Genomic DNA, 13,273 nt, shown 5'->3' with positions numbered 1-13,273 from the left:
TTCTTTGATGACCTGTTCTTTCCACTGGGATCTTACTCACAGAGATCTTTCATTTAGGACATTTTTTTTCCCAGAGTTTCTTGGCTTTCCATGCCTGAAATACTCTCATGGGCTTTTCAGCCAGATCCGAATGCCTTAAGGGCTGATTCTGAGGCCAGAGTGCTGTTTAGGACATCTGCCATTCTATGAGTCTGCTGTGTATCCCGCTTCCCATGTTGGATCATTCTCTCCCTTTTTGATTCTATCGGTTAGTATTTGCAGACACTAGTCTTGTTTATGTGATACCTTTGACTCTTAGTCCTGTCATTATGATGATAGAGGCCATTCTAATGGGTGTGAGGTGACACTCTCAAGCTGCACTTTGAAGAGACGAGAAGGTGGCTGGTGACTGAGTCAGATGAGCCAGAGGATCTTTTTTACAGCATCAATCAAGTGGTGCCCAGTCCTCTGCCTAGTGTTCTGTGTCTTGTTATCACACGTAGAAGAGTGAGTCCCTTACTGTGGCTGAGAAGGCCCTGCTGGGCTCTGGCTCCTTGCTGTCTCTCTCCTTTCTCACCTTCTCCTTGGCCTCCTCTGCAGAGGCCATGCTGAGCGTGGTCCCTCCTCTGGGCTTTCCCCCTCTCTGTTTCCTTCTTGCTCACCTCACTACACAGTTCACTCCCTTCTCCACTCAGATCTTTGTTCACCTGTCACCTCAGCAAATACTGTCCCACATCTCAAACAACAGTTCCGCTCCAGGCATTTTCTGTATCATGACCCTGCTTTCTTACATTTTTGTCACATTTGCTACCTGAACGAATTTATACACAAGGGGGCTTCAAGAAGTTTGTGGAAGATGGGATGAAACAATAAGCTTACTGTGATACAAAAAGTGTTTGAAAACCATGCATCAGTTTTTCATAAGACACATTTTCCATGCTCTTTGTGAAGGCTTTTTGTCTACTGTCTGTTTTCCAGAGTCAGGTGGCAGTCCTGTGAGGGCAGGGCATGGCCTGATATGTTCAACTCTACTCCCAGCTTCAAGGACAGAGCCTGGTGGTGTGCAATCAGTAAGCGTTGCAGGAATGAATGAATGCATGCATACACAAATATTTTGGCTACCACATGCCTAGCTTGTGTAAACAAATTTACAGAAAAAAAGTCATCACACTGTTTGAGTTGTCAGAGGCTGGGCTGCTCATTCCAAACTTTCCCCAGCCAACAGGGGTAGAAAGTACTCACGTGAGTCTCTACATCACCAGCAAGGATCCTACTGTTCTTTAAGAACTCAGCCACCATACCGTTCATCAGCTTATCGAAGGCTTCCACGGAGGGCGCCACACCTTGGAAGAGGGACATTTTGTTATTCTCTGGTGATTTAATGAAAAGCTGGAGCTGACTTGCTACAGGGAATGTGGGAGTTGAGTATCATCAATGCCAGTCTCACTAATTCCTTCACTGAGTCAGTTCTTCACTCAACCTATGTTGAGTAAGCTCTTCTCAATGGCTCAGTCTTCCTATTCTTCATCCTCCTGAGCAAGGACTGTCCACTCAATACTCCCCCAACCCAGGAGGTCAGCAGCACCATCACAGTGCTGCTTCTACAGCCACCTGCGCAGGCACCCAGGACAGTGGAGAGGTAGCAATGGACTTTGGGCTTGGAGGCAAAGCTGATTCTACTCATTGCATGCCTTCACTTTCCAGGGGGAGGAGAGACCACCCTGGTGGGAAGGAAAATGCTTGCTGAGCCAACACATGAAGGGAGTTCTCTGCCAGGAGAATACAACAGCTGAAGTGCAGACAGCACAGCCAATGAGCTCTGCATTCCATCCTGGGCTTTTTAATTCACAGACCAAAAAAATCCAGGTCTCTGAGTCCCAATACTGAGAAACAGCACTACAGGCTGTTAACGTCCAAACCAAATCTGAAGATTGTCTTTCTCATAGTGCAAAAATAGAGCCTCCATGCTCTCAAGTCAGCTGGATAAAGCTTTCTTCCTTCCTTCTTATTCTCAACTGGCCATTTCCTCAGGCCCAAGGGGTGAGGGCAAGAGTTGCTGACCGCTCTCTGCTCCTACACTCTCATTTCTAGACAGACTTTGGAGCTGAGTGAGTTAGTTCAAAACACTTCGGGAACATAAAAAGGGCATAGGGCTAGAGATTCTCTGTGAATGCATTTATAATCAGATAAACTGGTCTGTTGCTTTGGGAGAAGCCTGAGAGGTCTCTGCTGAGTAGCTAGAGCAGGAGAAAGTTTCAGAAATGCAATAGAAATGCTTCTACCTACAAGATAAAAGAAAACATTTTCCAATTTCCTTTCATCACGCTGCTCTGCTCACACCTCCTCCGGGCAGTCTTTAGTGGCCTTTCTCCCCAGATTGCATCCTCGGAGTATCCCTTAATCAAAGCATTTGAGGCTCTGGACAGTAACGCATGGAGACCAAAGACTGTGCAGGATTAGGACTGTGTGTGATTCATCTGAGATTTCCTTGCACCTACCACAATGCTTGTCACTTGGAAGGCATACAAAAAGATTTTTCAACAGTTGGGGCTGAGCTTACCTGATTATCAGGGAAAAAATATTCCACATCCTAAAACATATTCACAGTGTCACAATAGGGTCTTTTTTCTATGCACATGATACATTTGTAAAGGATTGTTTTTCCTTCTAAAAGTTTATTTTAAAGTGAAAAAAAAAAGGAATGATAATGTTTATATTTAAGCTGAAATGCTGTTCTTAAGGATTTGTTTAGAAGAGAATTTAGAGAAATACTAAAACTGGCTAAGAAGAAACGGAAATGTTAATGTTTAGAAGTAGTGAAATGTTTAAGTCATTCAGGCATTTTACTAATTATCCTGCTTACTAATTACTCCTTTTCAAATGTGATAACAAATTGCCAGCTAAGTTGTTTTGAGGATCTTTGCTTTGATAACTGGTCTGGAATGGTTTGCTAAGTTAGAGAGACTTACTTAATCACATAAATATTTTAATTATATGTCCTCTAATTTTACTTAGCTGACTAATTTTCCAAGATAGTTTTCCTAGGGAAAAACTTTAATAGAGAAAATACAAGGTATAGTCTGGTACCTCTTTGATAAGCAAGCTCCAAATTATTGAGGAATTTTTTTGTTTTGTTTTTACTCAATAGCACTACACAATCTCCTGGAAGTTGGATTTTAACTTTACTTTGTATGTTCACAGGCTTTCTATGTGTGTGGTCAAAGTTAAAGAACTGTCTTTAATCACTCCAGTGGTATAATAAAGCAAAGTTACTGAAGAGAACAGGAAAATATTTTCTTCAATAAGAGTTACTGAATCTCATAGGCCAACTGGAGGTTAAAAAACAAGAGGTTTAAAATGAAATCATAGATGGGTCTCACTTGGTGCCGACAAAACCTACAGGCCCCTGGCAGCCTGTCTTTGAACTTCACCTCTTTCCATTCATTCTAGTCAGGGGAGCACCAGCCAGCACGTTTGTGCTCACACAGTAGTTTCTGTCCGGTGGCATGCAGCACAAGGCACAGCTCCAGCTACGCCTGAAATTCTAGCAACTCCACCGAAGTCTTTCCTGGGAAAGCTTTTTTTTTAAGCCTCCTCTTCCCCAAGGCTTTTCTCAGCTCTCCAAAGCCTGACACGCCTCAAAATGGGTCAGGTGTGACAAGAACAGAGTTTCCATATTAAATATGGATTGCCTGGTTACATCTGAATTTCAGATAAGCAACAAAAACACTTTTAGGTAAGTATGTACCATGGACTACAATCCATGCACTATTTGGGACCCACTTATAAAAAAAAATTCTGTTCTCCATCTGAAATTCAAATTAATTGGGTATCCTGTACTTTTATTTGTTAAACTGCAACTTTAGACAAGAAAGAGTTGGGAAAATTTTTGTAGATAATTTGGAGAGTTTGCCACAGATGGTGCCCTTTGAAGGAAGTTGTCAACTTTCTATGTTTAATCATAGATTTTTTTAAAAAGTCTTTTTCTGAAGCATGATATCAACTGCCAGCTTTTAAGAGTGTACTTGGTTAGGAATAGGCAAAGGTGAAACCACTGGATGTGGCAATGTCACACCAAAGTCACGTCTGGCTTCACATCAGACTAACTCCCTTCAAAGCTGCAGTTCCTAAACATAATAGCATATTTCCTTTAGCAGTAAAGCCTTCCGAGTGATAATTCTTTCTCATTTACATTCTAATCCAAAACATTCTATTCTCTTTTGGTAATTACTTGGATGGTCTAGCCAGCAGTTGAGTGTGGAGCAGCAGTACAAACACTACAATGAAAGAATGATGACATCTGGCACAGGGATTAGGCTCTTAGCAGGCACAGATGTTGGTAATTCTTGCAGATTGTGGGTTGAACCTTTCTTTCCTTTCTCTTTTCAGGGATTGCTTGGCTCTGGTTAACGTTATGGTCACATATAAAGGAAGGAGTAGGAGCGCTGAGGAAAGCAGGTGGAAATGCGTCTGGGGAGCTAAATGATGGGAGCGAAATGAAGTGACCCCCTTGGAGACCTGTGGTGATGAGCTTGTGGCCCTACCTCCGTTGACACCGTTGACTTCCCCACAGTCCCCAGGAGGTCTGTGTGACTCCGCAGAGAGCTGCTCCAGCCGGCTGACCGCGTGCTCCAGCCTCTCCATCAGGCCCTGCATGTCTCCCATTCTGGAACAACAGGCACACAGAGGCTGCATGAGCAAGCGCAGAGGAGCAAACTGACAGCATCAAACTCAACAGCGGTGACGGGGAAACAGGAAATCACTCAGAATGGCTGTGATTGCCCACAACAACAGGAAAGTGTGTGAAACTCTGAAGGATATAGAGTTTGAAAAAAAACAACAAAAAACGGCAAATGATGTTAAGCTTAATTTTTGTTGAATGATTTTTACAAGCCCAATAAATAAGACACAAACATCGACTCCCTCTATACTACTCTCAGGTGCTGGCATGGAGGCATCCTGGTAAAGAATACCATCTACGAAGGTAATTCAAGGAGCTTATGGAAAAATGGAATTAAAAGATTATTTTGGGGCCGGCGCCGTGGCTCAATAGGCTAATCCTCCGCCTAGCAGCGCTGGCACACCGGGTTCTAGTCCCGGTCGGGGCGCCGGATTCTGTCCCGGTTGCTCCTCTTCCAGGCCAGCTCTCTGCTGTGGCCTGGGAGTGCAGTGGAGGATGGCCCAAGTGCTTGGGCCCTGCACCCCATGGGAGACCAGGAGAAGCACCTGGCTCCTGCCTTCGGATTAGCGCGGTGCACCAGCCGCAGCGCGCCAGCTGTGGCGGCCATTGGAGGGTGAACCAACGGCAAAAGGAAGACCTTTCTCTCTGTCTCTCTCACTATCCACTCTGCCTGTCAAAAAAAAAAAAAAAAAAAAAAGATTTTGGGAGCCAGTGTTGTGGTACAGCAGGTTAAAACCCCAGCCTGCAGCACTGGCATCCCATATGGGTGTCAATTCAAGTTCCAGCTGCTCCTCTTCTGATCCAGCTTCCAGATAATGTGCCTGGGAAAGAAGTAGAAGATGGCTCAAGTGCTTGGGCCCCTGCACCCTCGTGGGAGACCCAGAAGAGGCTCCTGGCTCCAGGCTTCAAGACCTGCCCAGCTCCAGCTGTTCTGGCCAATTGGGGAATGAGCCAGCAGATGAAGACTTCTCTCTCCATCTCTTGCCCTCTCTCTGTAACTGCCTTTTAAAATAAGATTATTTTGGTGCAAAAACTCTTTGAAATCATTGCATAGCCTTTCCCATAATTTGCGTTTTTCAGGAATTTTTTGATGACTTTTTGTAGCATAATTCGTATCTTTTCGCACCAAAATATATTTTAATTTCATTTCCATGAATTTTTTAAAGTACCCTTTGTGTATAGCACTTAAAATGCAAACTAGGGGGGCTGATGCTTTGGTGTAGCTGCTGCCTGCAGTGCCAGCATCCCGGTTCAAGTCCCGGCTGCTCCACTTCCGATCCAGCTCTCGGCTATGGCCTGGGAAAGCAGTGGAAGATGGCCCAAGTGCTTGGGTCCCCGCACCCACGTGGAAGACCCGAACAAAACTCCTGGCTCCTGGCTTTGGGTTGGCTCAGCTCCGGCTTTTGCACCCATTTAGGGAGTGAACCAGCGGATGGAAGATTTCTCTCTCTCTCTCTGCCTCTGCCTCTCTGTAACTCTGCTGATCAAATAAAATAAATACATAAATCTTTTTTAAAAAATGCAAACTTATATCTCAAAAGTAATACTGCTAATTCTTCTTTACTAAACTTTATTTATTTTCATCTACTTGAAAGAGAGATGGAGAGAAAGAGACAGAACGAGAGAGAGGTATCTTGCATCTGCTGGTTCACTCACCCAATACCCACAACAACTGGGGCTGGGACAGGCTGAAGTCAGGAACTTCCAGGTCTCCCACATGGAGGCAGCGACTCAAGTCCTACGCTAGCAGGAAGCTAGACGGGAAGTAGAGTAGCTGAGACTCACACAGAGACTCTGAAATGGGCTGTGGTATCCCAAGTGGTAAATGAAACTGCTGTGCCACAATGCCAGCCCCGATACTGGCAATTCTTAGTCTGCTATATGGTGGGAGCATATTCTAATCTTCCCAATAACTGCTCTGTTAAAGTATAATTCTCTAGGGGACTCGAAACCCAAAGATGAAACCAACGGGTCCAGCACAGGAGAACAGAGTTTAGGAAACTGAGCATCAATTAGAAGGCAAGGAGAGGTCGTGACCTCCAGGGGCTGACTGTTTTCCACTCCTTAGTGATTTGTTTCTGTTGCTGAATTATTCCAAATTATAAGTATGCCAAATTATAAGAAGAATAGGAATTTTGATTTAAAATATGCAAAATGTTATTTTCTTTTTTGTAAGGCTGCTGGATATTTTTAGACAAAATTTAGTGAGATTTGGTGATGTAATCTCAGTAACCCGTTGGTTGGAATAAACAAGGATGGAAACTGACTCAGGGACTGAGCATGGAAGTGGAGTTTGGTATCCACTTTGCCTGCTTCCAAACAGATGCTTAACCAGGTGTGTGTAGGGTGCACACCTTCAACTACCTGGCCCTAGAATTCCCATTTGTGTCAAGATGGAGAAATCAGAGAGACTACTTAATGGAGCTCATTTCCTGCTCTGAAAACCACCAAGACAAAAGAGCCAGGAGTACAAACTCTTCATGATTTTACAGATACCAATGATAATTTTTGTTTGTGTGGTCTGTTCAGTTTGGGGGGAGGCATGGAGTAGTTTAATGCAAATGTTTACAAGAGGGTTGCCCAACCAAAAAATAAAATAAAATAAAAAGAATTTGCATGTGTGTTCCTCTGAGGAATGGCATCCAATCTAATTTATCTCACAGGACCCAGCTCCTGGTCCTGCATTCTGACCACATCAGCTTCTGACTACTTTGGGCAAAGCCACACTGCTACTGCAGAGAACAGAAGGGGGCTCATGCGAGTTGGCGCCTGTGGTTCTTCCCAAATCTTTAGAACTTTCCAGGGCTGGGCATTTGGATGCCTACACACCGAATCCATGTGCTTGGCTGCCCAGCTCCCAAGCCAGCTTCCTGCTAGTGCAAATCCTGCGAGGTAGCAGGTGAGTAGCTAGGTTCCTGCCACCTGTGTGGAAAATCCGGATGGAGTTTTGGGCTCCTGGCCCTCGCACAGCCCTGGTTGTTGTGAGCATTTGGTGAGTGAACTAGTGGATGGAGAGCTCTGTCTCTCTGCCTTTCAAATACATAAAGAATTTTTTTTTATTTTTAAAAAATGTATATAGTTGAAAGGCAAAGTCTTACACAGAGAGAGAGAGACAGCAAAAATCTTCCATCTGCTGGTTCACTCCCCAGTTGGCCACAGTGGCCAAGGTTAGACCAAGTCAAAGCCAGGAGCCCAGAGTTTCATCAGGTCTCCGACCTGGTGCAGGGGCTCAAGTACTTGAACACTCCTTTGCTGCCTTCTCAGGCACATTAGCAAGGCGCTGGATCAGAATCAGAGCAGCCAGAACTTGAGCTGGTGCTCCAGTATGGGAGGCCAGCGTTGCAAGCAGCGGCTTACCCTGCGGTGCCACAACGCAGACCCCAGCTTTCTTCTCTAAACAAAGGACTTCCATTCTCAGCAACAGAGGAGCAGGTGCATGCTCCCGGAATACAGACGGGGCTGTCCTCAGCATGGGTAAATTCCACTGTTCTGATAGTTTGCATTTCTGCTGGCAACTAGGTATCGAGTGTCTCTTTTGTGTTTTGTAGACCATTCACTGTGAGATCAGCACAATGACCAAGGGCCACTAGCATTTTAAAAAGCAAGGTGATCCTTCTCAGAAGTCCCGAATAGCTGCCTGATGCTGAGTCCAGGAGTCAGCTGGTCACCAGATGGCGGGCGGGGCTGCTGGCCCCTCTGGAAAGTCACCTCTCCAGAAACTGCCAGCGGCTACTCTCTCAAAATATAGAGCAGCGTGCTCTGCACGGCTCACATCAGCATCTAATCCTAAGGGGATTCAAAATTAGAAGTCTCTCATCTATTCTTTCCCTCCTCGCGTCACAGCATTTGCTTCCATTGAAATAGAAGGGGGAAAAAAAAGGAAGAAGGAATCTAATGGACTCCTTTACGCAATCTCCCTGCAAGGGACATGGGTGTCCTGGGGGTGAGGGAAGGCCATCTGAGAAATGATAAAAGCCCCTCGGATCTTTTAATAGTCGCCCAGCTGTTCGCGGTTGTCCACGGCCCCTGCCACTCAATTCGCCAAATGTTACCGTGGTGGCCCTCGTCCAGGCTAGGAGCAAAAATGTGTTTGCTTGGTAGCCAGCTCCCGTGCCCCGCGCCTTGGAAAGGCTCCCACCAGCCTTGGCAGCTTGCAGGCCAGGATGCTGGGGGAGGTTTGTCACATTTCACATCGGCCTCCCCAACAAAGCCCCCACACACCCCCGCACCGAGGGCTCTGGATACTTAAAGACAGGAGCGGGGCTGGGTGGACCAGGAGGGAAGGCAGTCTGAGCGTCTCCCCATGTCACTTCCTGTAAAATCAGCATGAGCAAGGCTTGAGTCTCACCGTGGCCTTTCAAGAGGTCAACGTATAGCTCTTGCGAGGAAGCTAAAGGATGCCTCTGGGTTTTTCACATTTTAGAACAGTTTCTAAGAGAAATTCAAGCCAAAGTAAAGGCTATATGCCAGGATACACATTAGCACTCCCAGGAGGAGGGTGGGGTCCAAGATGGCCATGCCCTCCCCCAGAAACTAATTCTCTCTGTCTCGTACTTTCTCTTTCTGTGTCTATCTGCCCTCTTTCTCCTCTCTCTCCCTCTCCTCCGACACATGCCCTCAGCTGCTATCCTGGCTCTTAAGAGCAAGGAAAGACCAGAGCTGCAGATTCCCCAAATTCTTTTCAGGCGGTGCCGTTCCCCTTGCCTTTCAGAGTGGATCTGGCCAAGTTTTAATGGGAGCAGGGAAGGAAGACCCAGGTGGAGGAAATGCACAGGGCAGTCAAGGCGAACACAGACACCAAGCTGAGGGTGAAGAATGAGTCGGGGCCAGGCACACAGATCCACGAGTTCTGCTCAGGATACCAGGAGAGAGAGGATATGGTGCTGTGGCTGGAATAAGATATTCTAAGAATTAGATAAGGAGCAAAGAGAAGCCAGATACATAGCTGGAGAATCTAGGGACTGGGTTGGATGGTGCAGCTCCAATGTGGTACCCCAGAGCCTCCAGTTACCGCATCCTACCAAAAGCCAACCCCAAGAGGAGTGCCCAGCATCTACAGCTCACAAAAGAAAACACAAAACATGGACCAGGGCCTGTGGAAGGAAACAGATGAGAGTTTAAGGCACTTCACATTTCCTTTTAAAGATCTGCTTTAGGAAACCACATAGGAGAGCCATAGTTTTGTTGTGGTTGTTTATTTACTTACTTGTATTTATTTGAAAAGTAGAGTGTGTGTGTGTGTGTGGGAGAGAGAGAGAGAGAGAGAGAGCTTCTTCCATCCACCGGTTCACTCTCAATGTCCTCAAAAGCCAGGTATGGAACAGGCTAAAGCCAGGAACCTGAACTCAGTCTGGGAGGGGGTTAATCCCAATACCAGGTTTAGTATTAATTTTTCAGCATTCTCTTTTGAGTTTCATTATAATGAGAAGTACAGCCATCTTTGTAATTGTTCTCTTTCTTGAACCTCCTCCTCACTTTTCCATTTTGAAAGTTCAATTTTTACTTTTATCAAAGCTTGACCTGCACAGAATGTAGTTGATAATTCTACAAATCTTCTTTAAAAAAAAAAAACCCTTTGCTTATCTTCTTTTATTTTTTTGTCTCAAGAGTCAACCATTTTCAATTTTAGCTGTTTCTTTCAGTAATTGCCTTCTTACTTCTAAATAACATACTTGTGTCTCTGTGTCTTGTTCATTTTCCTTCAGTTTTAGACATTAATATTGAGTTCCCCTTGAAAATGCAAGGGTTTGCTTTTTTCTTGCCCAATCCTCAGCACCACATACTTGCAATTATTTTCTTTTGTCCAACCTAATGGTCCATATCACAATTTTGCTCTGATCACTATTGAGTTAATGCAGTTAGAAGCATGTGCACCTCTGTCATGAAGTGTACTACGATCAGTTTCCATTTCTCATGCTACCTGTTTTCCTGAAGTCATTATCTTCAGCCTCTCAGTTTTCTATATAAAGCTGTATAAAAATTTATTCATCTCTGAGCCCTTCCCTCACTCAACAGGGCCAAACACATGTGGAATTCCACCAGCTTTTCTTCTCAGAGGAATCTTTCTGAGGTAAATCTCCAAGTCCACAATGGCTCCGTAGACCCGCAGAATACCTGAGCCTGGAATCTGCCATCACCTGTGTCCTGGAGACCACCTCCCCCCAGCTCACATGTACACCTGCTTCCTGGATTCCATGGCTTCCTCTTTCTGGGTGCACTTCTCTAAGCAGCAAGGGTATCTTCTTTCAAAACAACGGTCCATGAAAGGTGAATGTTTTTTGAGATCTTGCAAGTCTGAAAATATTATCATTTTGCCCTCACACTTGAGTGGTAGTCTACTAAGAATAGAATTCCAGGCTGGAAAGCTTCCTACAGATTTAACCCTATGGATTCATCATCTTCTAGCTTCCTACTTTGCTCTTGTCAAGTCCAAAGGCATTCTGAGCCTTGATCCTTTGATATAACTTGTGTTTTTCTTGCCAAAAAATGCTTTTGGAATCTTTTATTTTTATTTTTATTTTTTTGACAGGCAGAGTTATACAGTGAGAGAGAGAGAGAAAAAGGTCTTCCTTCCATTGGTTCACCCCTAAAATGGCCAGCGTTGCGCCGATCCGAAGCCAGGAGCCAGGTCCTTCCTCCTGGTCTCCCATGTGGGTGCAGGAGCCCAAGCACTTGGGCCATCCTCCACTGCACTCCCAGGCCACAGCAGAGAGCTGGACTGGAAGAGGAGCAACCGGGACAGAATCTGGCGCCCCAACCGGGACTAGAACCCAGGGTGCCGGCACCGCAAGCAGAGGATTAGCCTAGTGAGCTGTGGCGTCGGCCGGAATCTTTTCTTTATCCCCAGTGTTTTGATCATTTGAGATGATTTGTTTTCTTGTTGATCTGTTTCCTTTAGAAAGGATTTTTACCATGTCTGGAAAGAAGAGGAAGATGGGCCTTGCATACCGTCTCTGGGTCAGAGTTTATAAATCAAGGTTTTCTTCATCAAATAAATCAGTTAGCATTCTAAACACTTAAACAATTCAAACTATTCCAGTACCACATTTCTAGCAGTATTTGCAAATACTTCCTGCATCTCAGTGAAGATGCAGCCAGTTGGTATCCTCTTGTACATGGAATAATGAAGTATTCTGGGATTAAGAAAATATTTTCCTGGGAGGAAAAAAATGGCTGTCATTGCTTACATTTTTTGTGTCATTGGTCATTTTAGGAAACCCATCCTTAAGTACAGCTGCTAAGCTCCTAACATTGTACAATTTTACATCCAAAGCTGTGCCCACTGTACAACAACCATGGCCGAAACATCATGGTGGCCGCATTTCTAAACTTTTGCATAACAAATGCCCAGAAAGAGAGCATTCCATACACTTGCAAACACTGCATAAGGTCTCAGTGGTTTTCTTCATCTTTAGCTGGGATGACAGAGAGAGCTCCTGGCTTTGGAATTAGGCCTGGATTTGTACCTGGCTCTCACGAGCTGGGGAGCTTTGGGCAAAGAGCTTCCCTTTGCTGCACTGCACTTCACTTACCACGTGCAGACGGGGCACAGGTACGCAGTCTGAAGCATAGTCAGCGATCAACAGGCTAGCTACTACCAAGACATCCCACCTCATTCTGCCCTCAATGGGAACTGTCAGGTTCAAAAGGTCAGGCAGCCACGCAGAACATCTGGTCAGCAGAAACGACTCCCTGAGAACTTCAGGGGAGTTTGCCTCAATTTCAGAACTTCTTCCTCCAACATTTCTTTCTATTTCTTTTTCTTTTTTTCATTTTTAAAAGATTTTATTTATTTGAAAGACAAAGTTATAGAGATAGGTAGAGAGAAAGGTCTTCCATCTGCTGGTTCACTCCCCAAATGGCCGAAACAGCCAGAGCTGTTCCAATCCAAAGCCAGGAGCTTCCTCCAGGTCTCCCACCTGGGTGCAGGGGCCCAAACACGTGCTCCACCCTCCGCTGCTTCCCAGGTGCACTAGCGGGGAGCTTGTATATCTGCTGGTTCATCCCTCAAATGCTGACAGCAGTCAGGACTAGACCCGCCCAAAGCCAGGAGCAAAGAACTCAATCCAGCTCTTCCCAATCCAGCGCTCCCACATGTATGGGTACACGATGGCAGGAAACAGTCAACAGGGACACCAAGCCTGGCATGGAGGTGGTCACTCAGGTTTGCCATTCGGTCCAGATTCAGGAAAATCCCAGGGAGAAAGGTGCCACAGCAAAGGCCTTAAGGTTACCTGTTCCAGGTCTCAGAAGTGTGCTAGGGATGCGAGGCCGTTCTGTTTTGAGTCCTCTCTAGCTGCCCGCAGCACACGAGTGAAGCCATTCTCTTCATTTCAGCAAGCACTGGTACGGCTGTGGCATGTACCTCTGGCAATGCCTCTCCAGTCCTTTCCCGCACGGAGCTGAACTCGCCCTCCAACATTTCTAACAGAGGTTTTCTCGAGCCCACAGGGAATGACTGCTATACAATGAGGATTGGGGTATGCAGTCAGTTTACTAATCACCTGTGTTCTCCCTAAATATTTTTACAACGACTCTTCCGCTTTAAAATGGCCCTCGGCAGGAGACACATGCACTATCACTGTACAACCATTTTTGGAAAAGAGCACTCAT

The 13,273-nt window shown here is 45.5% G+C and overlaps 1 protein-coding gene across 3 annotated transcripts in view; it reads right to left on the bottom strand.

Moving 5' to 3' along the window:
* Positions 1-13,273, bottom strand: part of CAP2 (cyclase associated actin cytoskeleton regulatory protein 2) — a 160,307-nt gene that overhangs the window by 130,276 nt on the left and 16,758 nt on the right. For 2 of the 3 annotated variants that reach the window (XM_002720865.5, XM_070074305.1), the window contains exons 2-3: positions 4,524-4,645; positions 1,222-1,322 (exon numbers count right to left, since the gene is read on the bottom strand). In XM_002720865.5, the coding sequence (XP_002720911.2) occupies positions 1,222-1,322; positions 4,524-4,644 (222 nt within the window). In that variant the 5' untranslated portion in view covers position 4,645. Of the gene's footprint in view, positions 1-1,217; positions 1,323-4,523; positions 4,646-13,273 lie in introns of all 3 variants that reach the window. The other variant, XM_070074307.1, reaches the window with a different exon arrangement.

This window comes from Oryctolagus cuniculus, chromosome 5 (genome assembly GCF_964237555.1).
Source record: "Oryctolagus cuniculus chromosome 5, mOryCun1.1, whole genome shotgun sequence".
Classification (NCBI taxonomy): Eukaryota; Metazoa; Chordata; class Mammalia; order Lagomorpha; family Leporidae; genus Oryctolagus; species Oryctolagus cuniculus.
Note: the sequence above shows the minus strand (reverse complement) of the source record. Positions and strands in the feature narration are given on the sequence as shown.